This window comes from Trachurus japonicus, chromosome 9 (genome assembly GCF_045865225.1).
Source record: "Trachurus japonicus isolate A0001 chromosome 9, Traja_1.0".
NCBI lineage: Eukaryota > Metazoa > Chordata > Actinopteri > Carangiformes > Carangidae > Trachurus > Trachurus japonicus.
In genome coordinates, this window is record NC_140915.1 from 21,604,213 (window position 1) to 21,624,606 (window position 20,394).

The 20,394-nt window shown below is 42.7% G+C and overlaps 1 protein-coding gene across 1 annotated transcript; it reads right to left on the minus strand.

The window, feature by feature from the left end:
* Nucleotides 1-2,937: 2,937 nt before the first annotated feature.
* Nucleotides 2,938-17,231, minus strand: tspan36 (tetraspanin 36). The gene is made up of 7 exons (XM_085786543.1): nucleotides 17,171-17,231; nucleotides 13,495-13,686; nucleotides 13,179-13,253; nucleotides 12,924-13,019; nucleotides 4,874-5,023; nucleotides 4,585-4,668; nucleotides 2,938-3,875 (listed from the first exon to the last, which is right to left on the minus strand). The coding sequence occupies exons 1-7, from the start codon at nucleotides 17,228-17,230 to the stop codon at nucleotides 3,795-3,797; spliced, it is 738 nt and encodes a 245-aa protein (XP_085642669.1). The 5' UTR covers nucleotide 17,231; the 3' UTR covers nucleotides 2,938-3,794.
* Nucleotides 17,232-20,394: the final 3,163 nt, after the last annotated feature.

A 20,394-nucleotide genomic window follows, 5' to 3' on the forward strand; every position in this document is an offset into this window, starting at 1 on the left:
TGTAGGTCTGGAAATGTTTCCAGGTTTGTAGCAAAACTGACTATTAATATGTAGAGGGAACGCTATTAGCCCCACATTACCTGAAAGAAAAGAAGAACAGGAAAAAACAAGAGCAGACAAAGAATCTGCAAGGATAAAGGAAAAGAAGATCAAGGGGAGGAAAAAAAAGAGCTAGATGACATGAACATCTCATAACAATTTATGCTGCGAAGATTAAATTAGGAAATTATAGATAACATGGTTAATGCTATGATACTGCTGCTGCTCTTTTGGTCCATTTGAGTCTTTTTTCTCGGTGTCTGTGCTGCATTTCTGTTCCTCTTTTCAGACAGCCTCCTTAATTAAAACTGATAGCATCTGACAAATGGAGACATCACAGTGTCAGTGGTGGGTGGCTATTTACAGAAACACACACAAAAACATAAATAGAGAGGCAGGTATGTTGTCAGCAGCAGCACCTGCTCCTGGTCTTGACAATATGTGGTCATTACTTATGGGTCTGCCCTGAAAAGAAAGGTGCAAGCGTGGAATCCAAATAAAACCAGGTTGTATTATCTTTTCATAAAAAGGAGAAGGTCCTTCTTTTATCACATCAAACCTATGAGAGAGTAAACATGCCCTGCCATCTATCCTGTGATACATCAAAGAGTTTGTGGTAATCGGGTGTCTTTGAGACTTGTTTCATGCTAAAGCTAACAGATATGTTACAAAAGAAAAACAAATCCAGAGAGGATTATACAGCAATAGAAATGATACATGAAGGAATTCTCTGCATAAGAGTCAATGGATCGCTACAAAGACACAGAAGCTGCCTGCCTGCCTTCAGCAGAGTGAGCAGCAGCATTTTGTGTGCATGTGTGTTTGTGTGTCCTTCTCTGGTTACCTCCCTCCACCAGATCCCTTATGAAGTAGGAAAGGAAATAAATAAATTAGAGGTTGGGCTGAAATTTCCCTATGACGACGTTGGGCTTAGTCGACTTGCTTAGTGTGCGTTGTTTGTATTGACTGATGACAAAGAAGAAAGAGAGAGGGATAGAAAGAGGAAGAGGAAGGAAAAGACCATAAAGAGAGAGAGAGAGAGAGAGACTGGGGCCACATCTGCAGGTGTGAGAAGATGACCCATATGGGAGTAGAAAATGCAGCAACAGCAAATCATATCCGCAAACAGCTCTTACCTCAGTGAGTTCAGTGCTTTCCACTGCATTTCAACCTTTCAGGTGAGAGAGATTCAAACCTCATGCTATCTACAGTAAATCTATTGTGTATATAAATATTTAAATGCACACTAGATTTTACAACATTCACCTCATTGAGGTCATCATAGTTATTTACAGGCATGAGGTGTAATATTTGAAATTAATGGGGATTCAGGAAGCAGGGAGACCATCAAGTTCCCAATCATGCTACTGTAAATGTAGGGACTTGGGGCTTAACTCAGGGGCCCAGAACAGACAGAAACCAATAATTTAGCATAATCTTGGTTTTAGACACTGTATTTCAAAAAGCACATGTTCAGACTGATTCATATTACTCACAGTATCTGTAGCATTACTGAGAAAAGGCTTTATCTCCTTTGCTGCACCGTCTGATATCAGAGGTGAACATGTGAGATACTACAGAGTGAGGGAAGTTGAGAAAAACAAGAGTACAAAACAGAAACTGCCTCAGTAGGGAGCAGAGATGCAAACACACCTCTAATGCAAAACAGGAAATAGGCAGTGACGAGAGAAAAGGTGAGCTGAGTAACTGACACCCCTGACACTCACGCACAGATAAAGAGACATGAGAGAGAAAGGGAGACGGGAGAAAGAGACAGTTTAAAGACGGAGGGAGGAACCACAGGTCTCAGAGCTGACAAGGTTATCTTGCCATGTGTGTGCCAACAGCACTCTCTGAAAAGGGCCCGCTGTGTCTGAATGCCAACACAGCCCGGAGCAGTGAGGATACGCACAGAATAAGATATGCAGTCCAGAGATATGAGAGGGACACAGACTGAGACAAGATGTCAGGGTCATTTAGACACACAAATATTAATCACAAACAGGGCAGATAATTGAAAACTCCAGACATAAGTTATGACAGTTTTGTTAATGTAGTGTAGCTAAACAAGTGTTGATAAAGGATTCATCTGTGATGTAAACATCTGATATGCATTTGTCCTTCAACATAAAAATATAATAACTGTCAACAAAATATTTCCTTATATACTCTACTTCCTTCGTAATGCAGAGAGAGAGTTTGTTTCTTGGGCCCATAAACCACCACAACCTCTAGTTTACTCAGAGCAGGTTCTCTACCACCACCTGCAGGATTTTCTTTGTTGCTGCAACTCAATATACCAAAGAAAAAAAACTGCAATAAAGCTCTGGATTATTATTGTTGTTAAGGATTCAGTTATTTCTGGGTTGGCCTGGTTGAGAAAAAATAATGCTGTTGCAGAGCTAGATTTCATTTATGAAAAAACGGTAAAAGGACAATTTAAGTCTGAATGAAACTAATAGTTGAAATTAGTCGCTGCCTCATCAGTTAGATCTACCCTGTAATCTGTGTTGTGTGATAATCGATGACCACTACACCCCTCGATATGAGTTCATAATTTTATTTATAATTTTTAGGCTTACGTAACACAAACCTTCCAATCTTCTGTATGTGCCAAACTAAAGGGCCTCTTTATCAGCAGAGTCAGGAGGTGAGAGGGAGATAACCACCGTGGGTCACATTAGGTGTACCCTTTACCAGAGGCCTCCTGTAAAAAAAAAAAAAAACCCTGCTGTTTGAAAAAAAAGAGAAGACATTTGTTTTGGCATAGAATTAGACAACTTTTTTTTTTATTCTGTTTTTAACAGATTTTTTTCCCCCTATCAAGATCTATTAATATTGTAAGACATAGAAAACAAAGCAACAAAAGGATGTGATAAATTTACACCAAACTCAAAATTATTTTGTATTTTCCTTTTTAATTTAGAAACATCATAAACACAACGAAAGTATAACTATGCAGAACTTTAACTTGATTCAACAGTAAACTGACCATATCATTATTTATATATATATATATATATATACGTGTATATAGTATTCATTCCTTCAGTGGGCTACAAACATTATATTTCTAGATGAGGCATAAAACTGCTATCCTTTTGTTCACAATCACAAGAAGCTAAATATATTGTTTGTACTCCCACATCATAGTACAATAATGTCCTTTAAAATAATAGCTATTCTACATGATGCAGCAGAGTGAGAAGGCTTGGCAAGATTTAAAAGTACAAGTCTCAGTGTCCAAAAATAGTTTTTCTGTCACCTTTTCTCTCCTGTGATGTCATTGCAGCCGCACAAGGTTTACAGACACGCGTTAGCAACAAGAAGGTGCTTCAGATAAGCAAGTCCTCAAGCAAAATACTGCTTAACAGATGGTTTCTTATGTCATTGTTTATGTGAAGTCAGAGGATTGGCCATAGTTTGGTCGTGACAGCAGAGAAACCTTTGGCAGCACAACCAAAAAGGAAACTTCAGGACCTCTAACCATACAAATCTCCAAAAGGAAAATAAGACACTAACTCAAAAACCATAGCCACTTTACATTTATGTCAATCTTGTCTGAGGAGTTATGTTACAAGAAGATAAATGTTCCATTCGTATGTATTTTCCATTATTTAAGTAAATCTTTGATTTGTATACGTTTGACCTGGAAGCCTCTGTAAACTGCAGAGTAAGGATGCCTGCCAATCTCAAGTGGTCAGCAAACCTAATGGACTGGAATGAGGAGGTGGTGTTTGGTTTCAGGAGGTGTTTCAGGCATAGAGAGGCTGGTAGCCACTCCTCCGGCTGCCAGTTTTACAGGTGATCACACAGACGCTCAGCATCCCAAAGAACTGCAACAGGAGAAGTAAAAGCTAATCAGACATAATCTTTTAAAAACACATCCCCTGGGGCTGTGTTAGGTTACAAGAACACATTATTTCTGGAGAGGAACATAAAAGATGACACGTAGCTGTATCTGAGTAGGTTAGGCTTAAATTGACTGCACTTGACCACTGTGAAAGAGCCAGAATTAGAGCAAGAAGTAGCAGTAGCCTTTGGGACAATAAAGAGACTGTCCCTCTGAGGTATCTTCCTGTGGTCACATCTGAATTCAGCTTTCATAGAAAGATCCCGTTGAGAAGCATAATTGAATTAGCAAAGAATGTAAACACTGAAACGGCACACTGGATGCTACTTGTACCATTTCTGGTTCAAAAAGTAGCCATCCACAGACCTACTGCTGTTCTTTCAGAGGAGTGGATTCAAAGACTGATAATCCTCACTCCGATTCTCATTAAGCAGTGTCTCAGATTGTTTTGCATCTCTGACATGGTCTAGTACACAACTACTGCTTGCCTAGGAAATTCATGCATTGGAAGGTACAACAGTGCAATATGGAGATGTATAATGTGTAGCTCACATGCACCATCTGTTGCACTGGCTGCTGTTCTATCCCCAGTATCAGATCCACAGCTTACCAGCACATATTTGTTAAAATGCTGCACGTGTTTGACAGTGATGCACTTTCACAATTACTGAACTGACTGCACCTGCTCTTACCTTGATGATTGCGAAGCCCAGAATGACCAACATGGCGTAACCCCACACATCCTGCAGGAGGCGTGTCAGCTTAGGCTCACAACCCTAAATACATACAGTACAGTGAGTTAACATGTATTAACCATGTAAACATGTGTCTTTGAATCAATTCAATCTCTCAGTGTCAGATAATTCTGGTCTGTAAGTTGCATATGGAACTAAAATAATTTATGAGGAAATACAAAATAAACAGATTGCAATCCTGAACACAGTAATGACATAATCACATGTGTAATTCTGTGGGATTTACCTCTACGTTAAGCAGGTCTGGTTGATCTAGTCGGCCGGTGCACTGTGAGGTGCTGTTCTTACAGCAGGACAGGGGCACTGTGTTGTTGTGGCTGCTGAACCAGGCTGTGCTGGCCCAGCTGGTGGCATTCTTAACTCCGCAGCACTGCAACTGCAAAGAGAGAATGGAAAGGTTATGACAACCAAGGAAGAATGAAAAAAACGACATATTCATCTACATCAGTCTAAAGAATATGGTAAAGTGGATTATGATACAGCAAGTTATTTAGGGATGGTTGAAGTCTTGTTTATTTTTGGACATGCACATTAACCTGCTCTAAGTTCTACTTCTGTGAACAGCTTCTTCCATGTGCAACAAATATGTGTGACAGGCCCAGAGGTGTGAATGTGGTCGATCTAGTTATGTCGGCCTGTTTGTGAACAGCTTCGTGCTTTTTTCATTTCTCTGTACTACTGAACAATAAACCACATGTCACAGTTGACCATATTCATTGACACATATATACAGTGCTTTTTACTTTTTACCTTTCTAATATTGAGTTTTCACATTACATTCATTTATATGATCTTGAATTATTATCATAATAGTATGAGTTATTTTTAAGCTCTAACAATATAGACAGTCTCCAACTGGCTAGTTATCAATGTAAACAGTAAACTGTGTTTTAGCTGTTGTCAGTATAGGATTCTTTGCTTCTCTTTTTTTTAAAGAGACAGAAAATACTTTAAGGGGGTGGAAAGGAAAGAATGAAACAACAAGTGTTCTGACCCTGGTGAAACCAACAATTTATTTATTATTGCAGCCACTAGGTGGTGCTAGTTTTTGTGTGGGCCTCATGCTATGCCTTTAGTTTTATGTAGGCGGCCATCTTGAATTTTCTGTTTTCATGAGCACATTGTGGAGCTGAGCACGGGGACAGTCTACATTCACCTTTCTTGGGGCGTTAATCGAGGCATTGTCTGTAAGTAACTTGAAATAAGGCGCTCATAATTATGAAAATGTTGATGTTTCATGCAGATGTTAATTAATATTTAGTAAAATAGTCAGTTCATATGTGAATTGCTACTTAGCTGTTCTTAGCTAGCTGTGTTAGCTAGCTCTATTAGCCAAATGCGCTAATATTGTGTATGTTGGTGAGGTCTGTACAATAATTGTGTATTTTTGTTATTTTCAATTTCAGTTTTACCTATTCCTATGCTGTCACTGTAAATCAGTGGTGAAGAATAAAACCGACTGACATCAACGACAGTGTGTGAATGAGTTATCTGTCTGCCTAGGATAAGAAGGGGACTCTTTGACGAGGGCAGAACAGTAAAAAGACAACCATACGGTGGATTAGATTCAGCTCACTCAACTCCAACTATCACAGCAAAGATGTCAGCTGAGAAAGAAAAAGGTTATGAAACAAGATCAGAGTGGTCACGCTCATCAAAATCTTCAAAATCATCGAAATCATCGAAGACATCTAAACGCTCTGATAGATCTGCTGCTAGCATGGTTGCAATAGAGGCACGCGCCAGAGCTGAAGCAGCATGTGCCAAAGCATACTACGCACAAAAGGAAATTGCAGTGAAAGTAAAGATAGCTGAGCTGAAGGTAGAGGAGACACGGCTCGACGCCACTCTGGAAGCCATCAAGCAGGAGAAAGAGGCTAAGGCCGCTTTAGCTGAAGCTACTGTCCTTTGAAGCAGTCATGGATCCAGAAGTCATTGAGGAATTGTCGGGAGTTGGTGACATTGACCAAGGCTCAGTCCACACAAAGACTGAGAGAACTGAGAAGTATGTTCAGGAGCAGCGTGCTTACACTCACAAACCTCCAGTCATCAGACAACCCCCAGTTGGATACTGGGTTTGAATTGACTCCCTCAAGCGCTATAAACTACAAGCCACGTGATGACTCACCACCACGTGACAAACCTGTTCATAGGCAACGTGGGATGGAGCCTTCATCTTGTAAAGTCTCTACTCCTGGCGAAGCAGCTTCTTCGTGGAGACGCTCGCTGGATCATTTCAGGCCAAAAAGAGAGAGTGATTGGACCACACCACAGTCGGCTCCCGAGTCTAAGAGGTATGGGCACCCAGAGACAACACACAGGATAACAACCAGTTCCACGGGGAAGATCACATGTGTCTGGTGACCCCCAGTCACAACATATCAGACTTAGCAAAGTTCTTAGCTCGGCGTGACCTACTTACAGCTGGTCTCACAAAATTCAATGACAAACCTGAAAGTTACTGGGCTTGGAAGTCCACCTTCTCCAACGCCACTGAAGACCTTGACCTGAAGGCCAGTGAGGAACTCGATCTCCTGATCAAGTGGCTAGGACCAGAATCTGCTGAGCATGCGAAGAGAGTGAGATCAGTTAATATCAGACATCCTGCAGTGGCCCTCAGTATGGTCTGGGAAAGTTGGAGGAGTGCTACGGTTCTGCAGAGGCGATGGAATCAGCTCTCTCTTCAACAAGCTTGAACGTTTCCCAGGGTTTCTAATAGAGACAATCAACGACTACGAGAGTTAGGTGATCTCCTCCTTGAAGTGGAAGCGGCTAAAGAGGAGGGTTACTTACCAGCTCTAGCCTACCTCGACACCGCACGTGGCATTAACCCAATTTTGGAGAAACTGCCTAGCAGTCTTCAAGAGAAATGGATGGTGCATGGCACAAGATATAAACAACAATATCATGTCACCTTCCCACCTTTTTCTGTCTTCATCTCCTGTTTCGTTCGTGAAGAAGCAAGGATGAGAAATGACCCGAGCTTCATCACTCCTACCCCCAGCAGCTGGTCACCTAAGGGAGAGAAATTCTCGATGAGAACGTCAAGAACCCCTATCACGGTGCATAGAACAGAAGTGGACAATATTCAACATGAGCATGAGGTCAAAGGATTGGATAACACCAACAAGCAATGTCCAATACATAAAAAACCACACCCCTGCACAGGTGTAGAGCTTTCAGAGAGAAGCCTCTGGAGGAGCGCAAGACATTCCTGAGGGAAAACGGTATATGTTTTCGCTGCTGTTCCTCAACCTCTCACCAAGCGAAGGACTGCAAGGCTGTCATTAAGTGCTCGGAGTGCGACAGTGTTAGGCATATCGCAGCCCTTCATATTGGACCGGCGCCCTGGTCTGGCAGACGAGTCTCTAGCCCCTCTGAACAGCATGGCGGGGAGGAGGAGTTTTCCTCTTCTTCAGTCACCACCTCAACTTGCACAGAGGTCTGTGGAGATAGCGCTACGGGGAAATCCTGTGCCAAAATCTGTCTCGTCTATGTATATCCTGAAGGCCAGCCGGAAGAGAAGACGAGAGCATACGCCATTCTAGACGACCAGAGTAATAGGTCTTTGGCCAGGTCAGCCTTCTTTGAGATGTTCGGCATAGATGACGACGACGCCCCTTACACTCTCAGGACGTGTGCAGGAGTGTCGGAGACTTCTGGTCGAAGGGCAAAAGGTTTCATTGTGGAATCCGCCGATGAGAGGACCAGTCTAGTTCTCCCTACACTTATTGAGTGTGACCAGCTACCTGATAATAGGGCGGAGATCCCCACCCCATCGGTTGTGAAGTATCATCCGCACCTGAGGGACCTAGCCTCCAAAATACCATCTCTCGACCCCAAGGCCAAGATCTTGCTCCTTTTAGGAAGGGACATCATTCAAGCGCACAAGGTTCTGGAACAACGTAACGTCCCTGCTCGCGCCCCCTTTGCGCACCGATTGGCCCTTGGCTGGGTGATAATAGGAGATGTCTGCATAAATGGTGCACACCAACCTTCACCTGTGAACGCATGCAGAACCTACATACTTGAGAACGGACGTTCAAGTTTATTGAGTCCTTGCCTCAACAAGATTGATGTCAAGGAGAACATCAGCCACACCTCTCGGCTTCCTAATCCTCTTACCTCAAACTTGGAACGAGCAATCCTGGCAAGTGGTTTAACGGGTCTCATGAGCGAATCTGTTTTTCACCACACAAAAGATGACGACAAAACAGCTCCTTCCATGGAAGACCTTGCCTTCCTGAGGATTATGGAAGAGGAGATTCAGCAGGACGATTCGAACAGCTGGGTCGCCCCACTGCCGTTTCGCAGTCCACGTCAGCGGCTCCCTAATAATCGCGAACAGGCAAGCCATCGTCTCATCACACTGACTCGTTCGCTTAGGAAACACCCAGAGAGGAAGGCACATTTTATTGATTTCATGAACAAGCTCTTCGAAAATGGACACGCTGAAGTGGCTCCACCCTTACTATCTGATGGGGAGTGCTGGTACCTACCTTTCTTGGGGTGTATCATCCTCAGAAACCCCAACAGATAAGGGTGGTATTCGACTCCAGCGCCAGACACCACGGTGTGTCCCTTAACGATGTCCTCCTCACCGGCCCAAACATGAACAACACCCTGCTTGGAGTGTTGCTGCGGTTTAGGAGGGAGCCAGTAGCCGTGACGACCGACATACAGCAGATGTTCCATTGCTTTGTGGTGCGTGAAGATCATCGGAACTTCCTGCGGTTCCTCTGGTACCACAATCACGACCTCGATGGTGACGTTGTGGAATTTAGGATGCGCGTTCACGTCTTTGGCAATAGCCCATCGCCATCTGTGGCTATATATGGGCTCAGGCGTGCTGCCATGGAGGGAGAAGGAGACTACGGATCCGAGGCACGGCTGTTTGTTGAGAGGAACTTTTATGTCGACGATGGTCTAGTGTCGCTTCCCACGGAGGGGGAAGCTATCACCCTTCTCCAGAACACACAAGACATGTTAGCTCTTTCCAACTTGCGGCTTCATAAAATCCTCTCAAACAAGGTCAACGTCATGAGGGCGTTTCCTCCAGAAGACCTGGCAAAGGGGTTAAAAGACCTGGATCTCGACGCAGACCTCCCTCCCATGCAGAGAAGCTTAGGGGTGAGCTGGGACATTTCGGAAGACATGTTCACTTTCAAAGTGTCAGAGGCTGAAAAGCCATACACAAGGCGCGGGGTCCTGTCTACTGTGAACAGCCTGTTTGACCCGCTAGGATTCGCTGCCCCAGTAAGCATCCAGGGAAGGTCTTTACTCAGGGAGCTCGCTTCAGAGACCGGCGACTGGGATGATCCTCTTCCGGAGGAGAAGTACAGAGAATGGAAGATGTGGAAAGACTCACTAAAGGAGCTTGAACAGGTCAAGATACCACGCCAATACACCTCGGCCTCTCTCAGTCAGGCTCAGAGTAAGGAGTTGTGTGTTTTCTGCGATGCATCTACAACTGCTATTGCTGCTGTAGCCTACTTGCGGACAACCGATGCAAGCAATAACACAGACGTTGGCTTCGTACTAGGCAAGGCGAAGCTCGCCCCTCGTCCTGAAACAACCGTCCCAAGGCTTGAGCTGTGCGCGGCCGTTTTGGCCGTAGAAATAGCAGACACAATAGTGGATGAGATGGGACATGGTGTTCGATGCAGTGACATTCTATTCTGAAAGCAAAGTAGTCTTAGGGTACATTCACAATGAATCCAGACGATTTTATGTGTATGTCAACAACAGGGGTGCAACGCATCAGGAGGTCAACCAGCCCAGAGCAGTGGAAGTATGTCCCCACAAGTGAGAACCCAGCCGACCATGCCTCGCGATCAGTCCCGGCAGGCAGTCTGACTCGCACCACATGGCTGTCTGGTCCAGCATTCCTGTTGGGGTCAGCTGAACGTGAAAGTTCTCCCACTTCCTTTGTCTTGGTGGACCCGAGCTCTGATGTTGACATCCGCCCACAGATCACATGTCATGCCACCAGCGTCACCAGTGATGTATTGGACCCCAAGCGCTTCGACAGGTTCTCCACTTGGCGGTCGCTAAGGCGTGCAGTTGCAAGACTGGCACATGTCGCCAACTCCTTCAAGCAAGGTAGCAGCTGCAAGGGTTGGCACATCCATGGAAGCCCCTGTTCCAAAGACTTGGATCAAGCAAGAACCATTATAGTACGTGCTGTGCAGCAAGATGCCTTCAAAGAGACATTTGAATGTATCAGGGAGGGAATTGACATTCCAAAGCGAAGCCCACTCCACAGCCTGTGTCCCTACATTGATGCTTCTGGGCTTCTCAGGATTGGAGGACGCTTGTCCCAAGCAAACCTAGACAAAGATGTAGTCAGCCCATTGATCCTTCCCAGACAGAGCCATGTCACTACCCTGCTCATCCGGCATTGTCACGAGCAGGTTCAGCACCAGGGGCGTCATATCACCGAGGGTGCTTTGAGAGCGGCGGGTCTGTGGATAATTGGTGGGAAACGACGCGTCTCCAGCGTCCTCCATCACTGCGTCACGTGTCGAAGACTACGGAGAAAAATAGAGAACTCAGAAGATGTCCGACCTACCAGGCGACCGTCAGTTCCGACCCACCTTTCTCATTTGTAGGTTTGGATGTCTTTGGACCGTGGACAGTTGTGGCAAGGCGCCACCAGGGGAGGAGTAGCAAGCAGCAAACGGTGGGCAGTGCTTTTTACATGTATGAGCACCAGGCCATACATATTGAAGTCATCGAGTCGATGGACTCCTCCAGCTTTCATAAATGCTCTGCGACGGTTCTTCTCGATCAGAGGACCTGCCAAACAGATAAGGTCCGATTGTGGGACGAATTTTGTGGGGCCTGCAGTGAGCTGCAGATGGAGTCGATGAACAGTGATAAGGGGTTGCAGGAATATCTGAGCGACACTGGGTGCAAGTGGATCTTCAACCCTCCACACTCGTCACATATGGGGGAAGCTGGGAGCGCTTGATAGGTCTCACAAGGCGCATCCTGGACTCGATGATGTTAAAGGTCGGCCCAGCTAAACTCACCCACGAAGTCTTGACCACATTCATGGCCGAAGTCTCAGCCATCGTGAACGCTCGCCCATTGGTTCCTGTATCCACAGATCCAGATTCGCCCTTTATCCTAACACCAGCAACACTTCTCACACAGAAGATCGGTGCACTTCCTGCTCCCCAAGGCCATTTTGATGAGAAGGATCTATACAGCAAGCAATGGAGACAGGTGCAAAGTCTCGCTGACACCTTTTGGCATCGCTGGAGGACAGAGTATCTACCTACCTTGCAGAGACGTAGGAAATGGCTAAAGGAAGAGAGTAACCTTTGCGAGGGCGACGTCGTGCTCCTAAGGACCACCAAGCAAAGAGGAACGACTGGCCCATGGGTGTCATCGTCAAGACATTCCCCAGCGCAGACGGTAAGGTCAGGAAGGTGGAGGTCAAGACAGCCAAGGATGGTTCATGCAAAACCTTTCTACGCCCAGTCTCAGAGACTGTCCTACTCCTCTCTGCTGATGCCGAGTAGGCTTCATGTTTTAGTTCTTTACTTAATTCTGTTGTTAATGGTGGCATCTTTCAGACACCAGGCGGGGAGTGTTCTGACCCTGGTGAAACCAACAATTTATTTATTATTGCAGCCACTAGGTGGTGCTAGTTTTTGTGTGGGCCTCATGCTATGCTTTTAGTTTTATGTAGGCGGCCATCTTGAATTTTCTGTTTTCATGAGCACATTGTGGAGCTGAGCACGGGGACAGTCTACATTCACCTTTCTTGGGGCGTTAATCGAGGCATTGTCTGTAAGTAACTTGAAATAAGGCGCTCATAATTATGAAAATGTTTATGTTTCATGCAGATGTTAATTAATGTTTAGTAAAATAGTCAGTTCATATGTGAATTGCTTCTTAGCTGTTCTTAGCTAGCTGTGTTAGCTAGCTCTGTTAGCCAAATGCGCTAATATTGTGTATGTTGGTGAGATCTGTACAATAATTGTGTATTTTTGTTATTTTCAATTTCAGTTTTACCTATTCCTATGCTGTCACTGTAAATCAGTGGTGAAGAATAAAACCGACTGACATCAACGACAGTGCGTGAATGAGTTATCTGTCTGCCTAGGATAAGAAGGGGACTCTTTGACGAGGGCAGAACAACAAGAGAGGGAACTGAAAGCAAGCCATCAAGCGAGAAAGAAAGCAGGTGAAGCAGAGAAGTGAAAGTTCAAGTGAGAAACCTAAACTGGGCAAACTATTTATGTGCAGCAGAACGCGACACCAACCTGCGTCTGAAGGTAGTCCACACCCTTGGTCTCAGAGCCCTGTCCGTCATATTTCGCAAAGGTTTCGTTCATAGACCGCTCCAGGTCTCCGCTTATCTGAATAGAGACGGGAGCAGAAAAAAAAAACACAATGTATGCAGTCAGGTGCTTTGCTAATGGGCTCACACAGTATATAAGTGTGCCAAAGCAGATTTACAGTGATGCAGATTAAATATATCTTAATGTATTTTATAGTCTGCTGCATCTGTTACTCACCTTGCCCTGGTAGATGAAGCTAAATACCAAAGCAGTGACTTCAGCTGCAAAGATTGCCATGATGATCAGGAAGAACTGGAGAACAAAAGAAAATGAGAAGTTGTTCAGAGATTTGTTTTAAAAAAAAATAGAAGTGAAGTGAACTGAAAAGTGCAACTGAAAATAAACATTTGCACTCAAATGTTCCCTGTTGGAGTCAAATTCAGACCGGGAAAGACAAGTCAAGTAATGACTGAATCATAGCCTACACTTCACCTCCGTCTCTGTCTCTCTCTCTCTCACACACACACACACACACACACACACACACACTTACAAAGGTGAGGCCGAATTTGGACTCTCTGATGGTGGAGCAGCATCCCAACAGACCAAAGAGGAACATCACCACGCTGATGCCGATGATGATGGCTGCTGGTACAAGCGTGTACTTGTCCTGAATGAAACTGTCAAAGTTGTCATAGCTCTTGATCACATAGGCTCCAACGTAGGCCAACACAGCTCCTGCAGCCTGCGGGGAGAAGGAAACATCAGCAATTGACTAGTGAGCTACAGTTATAGTATGTTACCATGTTCACGTACAGGCCGGAATCAGTCATTAGTTACATGATGATGACATAATGATGATCACTTGTTTTCCCACTTTTTATTACTTTGCATTATAATCTAATTTTGGGTATCAACACAAAGATAAACATCCCCCTGAGATTAACACAATCGGACAGTGTTAATCACAGTGCTTTTGTCTGCTGACATTGTTTAATTACACAACATTGTACAGTAAACAATTTCTACTCCAGTCATTTAGATCTGTGCAGTCACAAAGTAATGCATCTTCCACTTTTGCAGAAAAGCTGGAAATATTTGCATTTAAATTTGCAAAGTGCTGCAGAGGCAAACACATACTGATACAACTTAAGGGATTTGTCACATGATCCTAGTCCCCCCCCACCCTCTCTCTCTTTGTTCCAGTTGAATGCATCTTGTTCATATTCTGTACAATGAATAGGAAAACTGATGGTAAAGAGCAGTTTTTAACCCTAAACTCATAAATACTGAAACATCAGTCAGTTGGTTCTTGTCTTGGTAGTTAAAACATAGCACGTTGAATATCATTCTGAAATATTACATTTCCTTTTCTAAAGGTAGAAAAGATAAGAGCGATAATAACAGCCTCCCTTTTATCATGAATACCAGTGATATAAAGTAAGAGCAACACTTCCAGGCAGAGCACATAGGGATTTGCTCTAATTACATTATCTGATATGACCTCATATGATGAACATAGGCTGTCAGGTCACTGGTGGTTTGTCCTAGTGGAATTAGATATGGTTTAAGCATCAAGTCACATTACCATCACGACTTCTGTTGTGATGGAGTCATGCTCCAGTGGTGAGCTGGACAGTCATAAGACACGCTCTAATTCTGTACACAATACAGGCTAAAGTTACCGTGACAATAATTGCACAACAGATAATCACGTTTTTCTAAAATAATGACTTTGTTTATTCTGCTTTGTGCATCTGTTTAACTATGTGGTCTAAAAAACACAACACCCTATGGGGTCCGCACAACAAAGACTTGAAGAACAGAGACAATTGTTGAGAAAACAATGGCTGTTATAGATTTATTTCATTATCAGCCCTCCTGACTTCCTCTTGCCCTTTGACACGTACTCATGAGGTGAGACTCATGTTGGCTGAAAAAAAGGGGCCAAAAGTTGAAAACAACTGCTGAGTGATGGATGTTACATGAATGACCCTTCAGGTTGTAACCTGCACATAAGACCACACTCAAATATATCCATCTGTGTAACTCCTGTTGATATACAGTGACAATATGAGAACAAGAAAATATGTGACTAGCTGAATTTTCCATTGCAAAGTTTGAGGAGAAAATAAAAACGCTATTAGTTTAAAAAATAAATAATAATAATCAGAAATCCCCCTTCATAGTATGTGTAATTTCCAGTACTATCACTTCCCCTCTGATGGCATGAGTCATACATGGTGTGGAGTTTGTTCATATGTGAGAATGTGTGTTTTGTGCTGCCTAACAATAATTCATCCCTCAGTTCAGCCCCATGACTCACTCCTCATAATCACTCCATAGTCACGGGATCAACTGTGTAGGGAGTAGTGAGTCTACCTCCCCCCGCTAGCCCCGTAGCTCACTCCTAATCTTCCCAGAAACTCTGATCTTGTGCCTAAGAAACAGCACAAAGACGCTTACACAACACACGTATAGCGCCCATCCACGATGCCACCTCTGTGGAATGTGAGAAACCATTGGGGCGATGTTTCTTGGTCTGAGGCCATCGTTTATTAAGTGGGTCCCAGCACATTAAATGTTCTGTAATGGCACCGCACCTCAGAGCAGGTTCAAGGGGCAGCCATGAAGTAAATATAGCCGACTGGGAAAGAAAGCAGCAGTGACGTTTCGGCTCATGTGCTTCCACACATTCAGAACATGACGTTTTAAACTTTTGACTTCCTTCATAAATCACCCAAATTGTTTAGAAAAACACTTCCATTACACAATTAGCCACATAAACTGATTGAATTTTAGACTAGAAAGAAACAATGTTTTATGTGGCACCACTGGATCAATTGTGAGGCCAATCAATAAATTCACAACAAAAGACCTTTTGGAACTGGGATTTTCAAAAGACTTGTTCTGTGTTTAACTGGGTAATATGATTTCCTACAGACAGTCCTGGCAGCAGACCAGGCAGACGCTGATATGCTGCTTGAATTTTTTTTGAAGAATAAAAAAAAGAAAAATTAAAGTCTCTTCTATGTCATGGTTAAAGTTAATCTTGTTTAAAGTCATCTAAATCACACAGCTGCACAACAAATCAGTGGCAAATGATTACTGTTTTGCTGTGATGGAATTGGTTTGTTCCTGCGCTGGACAAACAAAGTTTGCCCCAAATTCTATATGAACCATCTGCAGGCGTGACAGACAACACAGCTGAACTGCTGCAGTGAGACAAGATGTGTGAACTTTTGAGTTTTGTGGTTCACAAACAAGAGGTGTCTCTATTGAAATTTTGCTATGCAGTAAACCCTACCAACAGTAGAAACAGTTCAGCACAAACTCACCAAACAAACTCTATAAGCTATAAACCAGAAAATGGCGAGTTTCAAATGTCAAGCGGAACATGAAGAGAAAGAGGAAGGTGATGCACCACATTGGAAAGAAGATAGAAAATAAGGAAGTTCCAAAAAGTCCACGTGAATACCTGAATTGAAAAGATAAACTGTGCCTCTGGTTTCCCTTGCAAATAAACACACAGGGCAGTTTTATTCCACAAAAATCTAATTACACACACATCAGCCACAAACAGGCTGGGAGGCTGAGTTGGTCCCCCTTCAATCCCCATTTGCTCTCAGCAAAAAAGGATAACCACCAGAGGCCACATGAGGAGAGACATGTTGAATTGCAAGCCAACAATATACAAATTTGGAGTTTACTTTGACAAGAGGCCAGATACAATGTTCTGGTCAGGAGTCACTCATAAGAAGGCCACTAACTTCCTTTCCTCCCTATCATTGTAGATCACAGAGAAGGCAGTAGATACACCACAAGGAGTCAAACAGATACAGTATCTCTTTAGTCAGTCAGTAAATCTCTGCTCCCCTGAACTCCCAGACTTCTGTTTAGCCCTAATAAATACTGTTACTCAGACACTTGAAGGAATAAGTCAGCGTTTAAAAAGAAACTGTACGAATAGGAGCAACACTGAGGAGCAGTTAAAATGAGGAAGTACAGTATGGTGATGAGGCTGCAGGCTCTCAGGGTGGTTTATCAACTCTCAACTCTGATTTTGTAAAACGCAGTCCTGAAAACACACCGAGCTCCTAAAGGGCAAGTAACGATCATTTACAGATTAAAAACAAAACAAAACACCAAACACATCGCCGTTCTCCTTGCAGTGGGTTTCGTTACAAAGATGAAACATTCACAGGTATGGAAATGGGACCACGACTTACCCAAAATACCAAGCTGAGGAAGAGGAGGATGGTCTTGGATGTGAAGATCCCGCAGTCCATGTTGACGTGAGGTAAAGTGATGAGATTGAAGGAGAGAACTGAGGAATCGCTGTGCTGCGGTTTTTATTCTGGTTGAGCCGCCGAGTCTCTCTTTCTCCTTCCGCCGCCGCCGACGCTGCTCGTTCGGGTCACAAGTTCTTTTACTTCGCCTGGCTGCGGTGAATGTGATCACATGGTCACATGCTTTGGGGAGGAGAGTGATGTGACTGAGCAGGTCCAACAGTCCCCTCAGCTGGAGAGCCACAGCACATCACGGTACACTGCGCTCCCACAGAGCAGCAGCGTGGAAACCCCCCCACACAGAAACAAAAAAGAGTCGAATAAAAGTAAAACTGTTATTCTGACGCGTAATTCTGGATAAACGTGTCCAATACACAACAAAGCGCTACTCTTGCTCTTATTTATGACTCGATTGTTACCATAAACATACTGTGTAGGTCCACATATTACTGTAATTGAATCAGTTTCTGAGGAACCGTGAAATTGTCATGAATGTGTGGATTCAAAACGTCTCTGAATGATAAATCTTCTGCTCATCAGCAGTCACAAGCAATGACGGGAATTCTTCCCACATTGAATTTACAAGACAGGCCTGGGGGATGAATCCCAGTGTGATTTTAGTGCTGCAAAACAATGGTTTTATTAACACGGCTTCAACATGGGGTTGGTTGGAGATTTTCCATTAGTAGAGGACGCCCAGTCTTACAGGCTAAATTCTGGTTATTTAATCCTTTGACTCATTTATAGGCTAGTTCTATATGTAAGTTTAACAAAATGTAAAAGCTGCTCGTCCCTTTTCCTTTCCCTTGTCTTTTCCACTAAAAGTCCCTGTAGCCAAGTAATCAACAAGAACAGGAAGTGAAAGTTTGAGTTACGGTGAAAATATGTCGATCACATTATCAATATAAAATCCAAGATGGGGATGCCACCTTAGGATGCTAAAAAATTTAGACAAACTCTTATTTTTGGCTTCGGTGAGAAACCTCTTACCCCTCAATGGTTCAAAGAACATTTTTGAGGTTTCTTTCCTATGGAGAGACTCAGGTCTCCAATGACGACATTTTTCTGGACACATGGCGGCCTCTGATGGATTATCTGCCAAAGGATCTAAGTGAAATCATCCAGAGGGCAAAGGGTGCATTGGCCTAGACAGTCCCTGACTGAGCTGACCGATGCTAAGTAATTTTATTTAATATGCCAGGACACATACTTCATCTGTTGATATGTCATTGCTTTCTATTTTTCTTTCTGTTTAATTTTTGTTTTTGATTTGTTTTATTCTTTTCTTGCCATTTCTCATCAAATTTCTACTTACTTGTCTCAACAGCTCAGACCACTACTTTTTTTAATGTATGTTTACATGCATGACTGTAATTTAAGTTCTGAAAATAAAATAAAATCAGATAAAAAAAATGAAAATAAAAATAAAATCCAAGCTGCACACATACATAACCTAAAGGCCTGTTTATGTCGGGGAGTTTCTCCCACTGGTCCAGTTTCATTTGATGTAAGGTGTTTGCTTCATCCTCTGTTTTCCACTCTACTCCATGTTAAGACTATAGGTTTCAAGTTTCTACACTCATCATAAACAGATATTTTGTTCAAGCTACTTTCACTGACAAGCTATCAAAAAAACAAAAAAATACAAAACACTGAATTTTTTTTCAATTCACTTTAACATTGACGTAATACATGTTGTGTGCTTGTGTGCAGGTCCATGTGTGTGTTTGTGTGTAACAGGAGGAGGCGCTATCAGTGCACTACAGAAGGCAGACTACACTTGGCAATCTTTACCCCCAGACACACATTTTATCTGTGTGGTTCCAGCAGTTTATTCAAGTACTTTGGAAACAGTCATATAAACGATACAGTACTGATATTCCTGCCCACGTGCCTTATAATCATCTCCAGGTTAAAACGAACAATATCAAAGTGTAACCCAGATGCTGAACCATGTTTTAGGGCAATTTTTCCTGTTGAACCATGTTTTAGGGCAATTTTTCCAGTTCAGCGTCATCCAAATGCAATTCAAAATCATATAAAAAATCTTTGTGGTTTCTACCAATGTTAAAGGAATGTTCTCATCAAATCAAAATGAATATATAATGATATTAACAAGATTCACAAAAAATACAGATTTTTCATCATAGAAACATATGTGAAAATATCTGTAATGTCATCAAAATTACATTTCTTACAACTATTTAAAAGAGCATAAAATGTTTACAAGATGTAGTTTGTTTGAAATCTGACTCAACATCATAGTTCTAAGAGTCTTCAATGTTACATTAAACTAGTTAACGGTACATTAAAGCATGATTGTTCATCAACCCCAAAACAATTGACTGAAGAAAGGCAATCAGAGGAATATTGAGATAGATAGATAGATAAATACTTTATTAATCCCGAAGGAAATTCATCTGTCAGCCGCTCCAAACATTCCAAAAAAAAAAAAAAAAAGCACTCAGCTAAAGTAGACAGATGATATTCAGTGTTGTATTATATACCGCTTCACTGATTCTTTAGCACTTACTTTAATTAATCTATTTACAGTATATGCGGAGGACATGACAAGTTAAAAGTGTGGAATGGAATTATTGCATTTTGTTATGGTATCATGTCCTAGATAAAATGATTAAATTGGTTGTTAATCCATGGATTGTTGCTTTAATAAAAAGGGAATATGGTTTTAAATGTACAGATATGCCTAATAATGAGACATTATCTCTCACTAGTGGTTTCACAAAGAGTCTAAAGTTCAAAAAGACCCGGGAAATTAATCTTGAATTCGTTTCTCTTGTCACCCCTCCTCAGGCTGATAACTCTTAGACTGGCTGAGGTCCAGATCCCTCCACAAAGAGACATACAGTAGCCCACATTAATATTTTTACTACGTAAATATGTTGATTACAAAACCTAATTTTGGTCATGTAACATTTTATCCCCTTATGCTTTCATTGAAACTGCCCATGCTTTTACATTTCAGAAAATTTTATGTGTTGAGATCTGTCTATAATGGGACCACAAAGGAACTGTGTTTCTTTGGTCATATTAAGGCTAATTAAAATGGCAAAAACAGCTTAAATAAAACTATCTTTTGCACCCAGCATGTCATACACATTACAATTTAACCATATCCAAGTCTAAAAGTCTGTACTTGATTG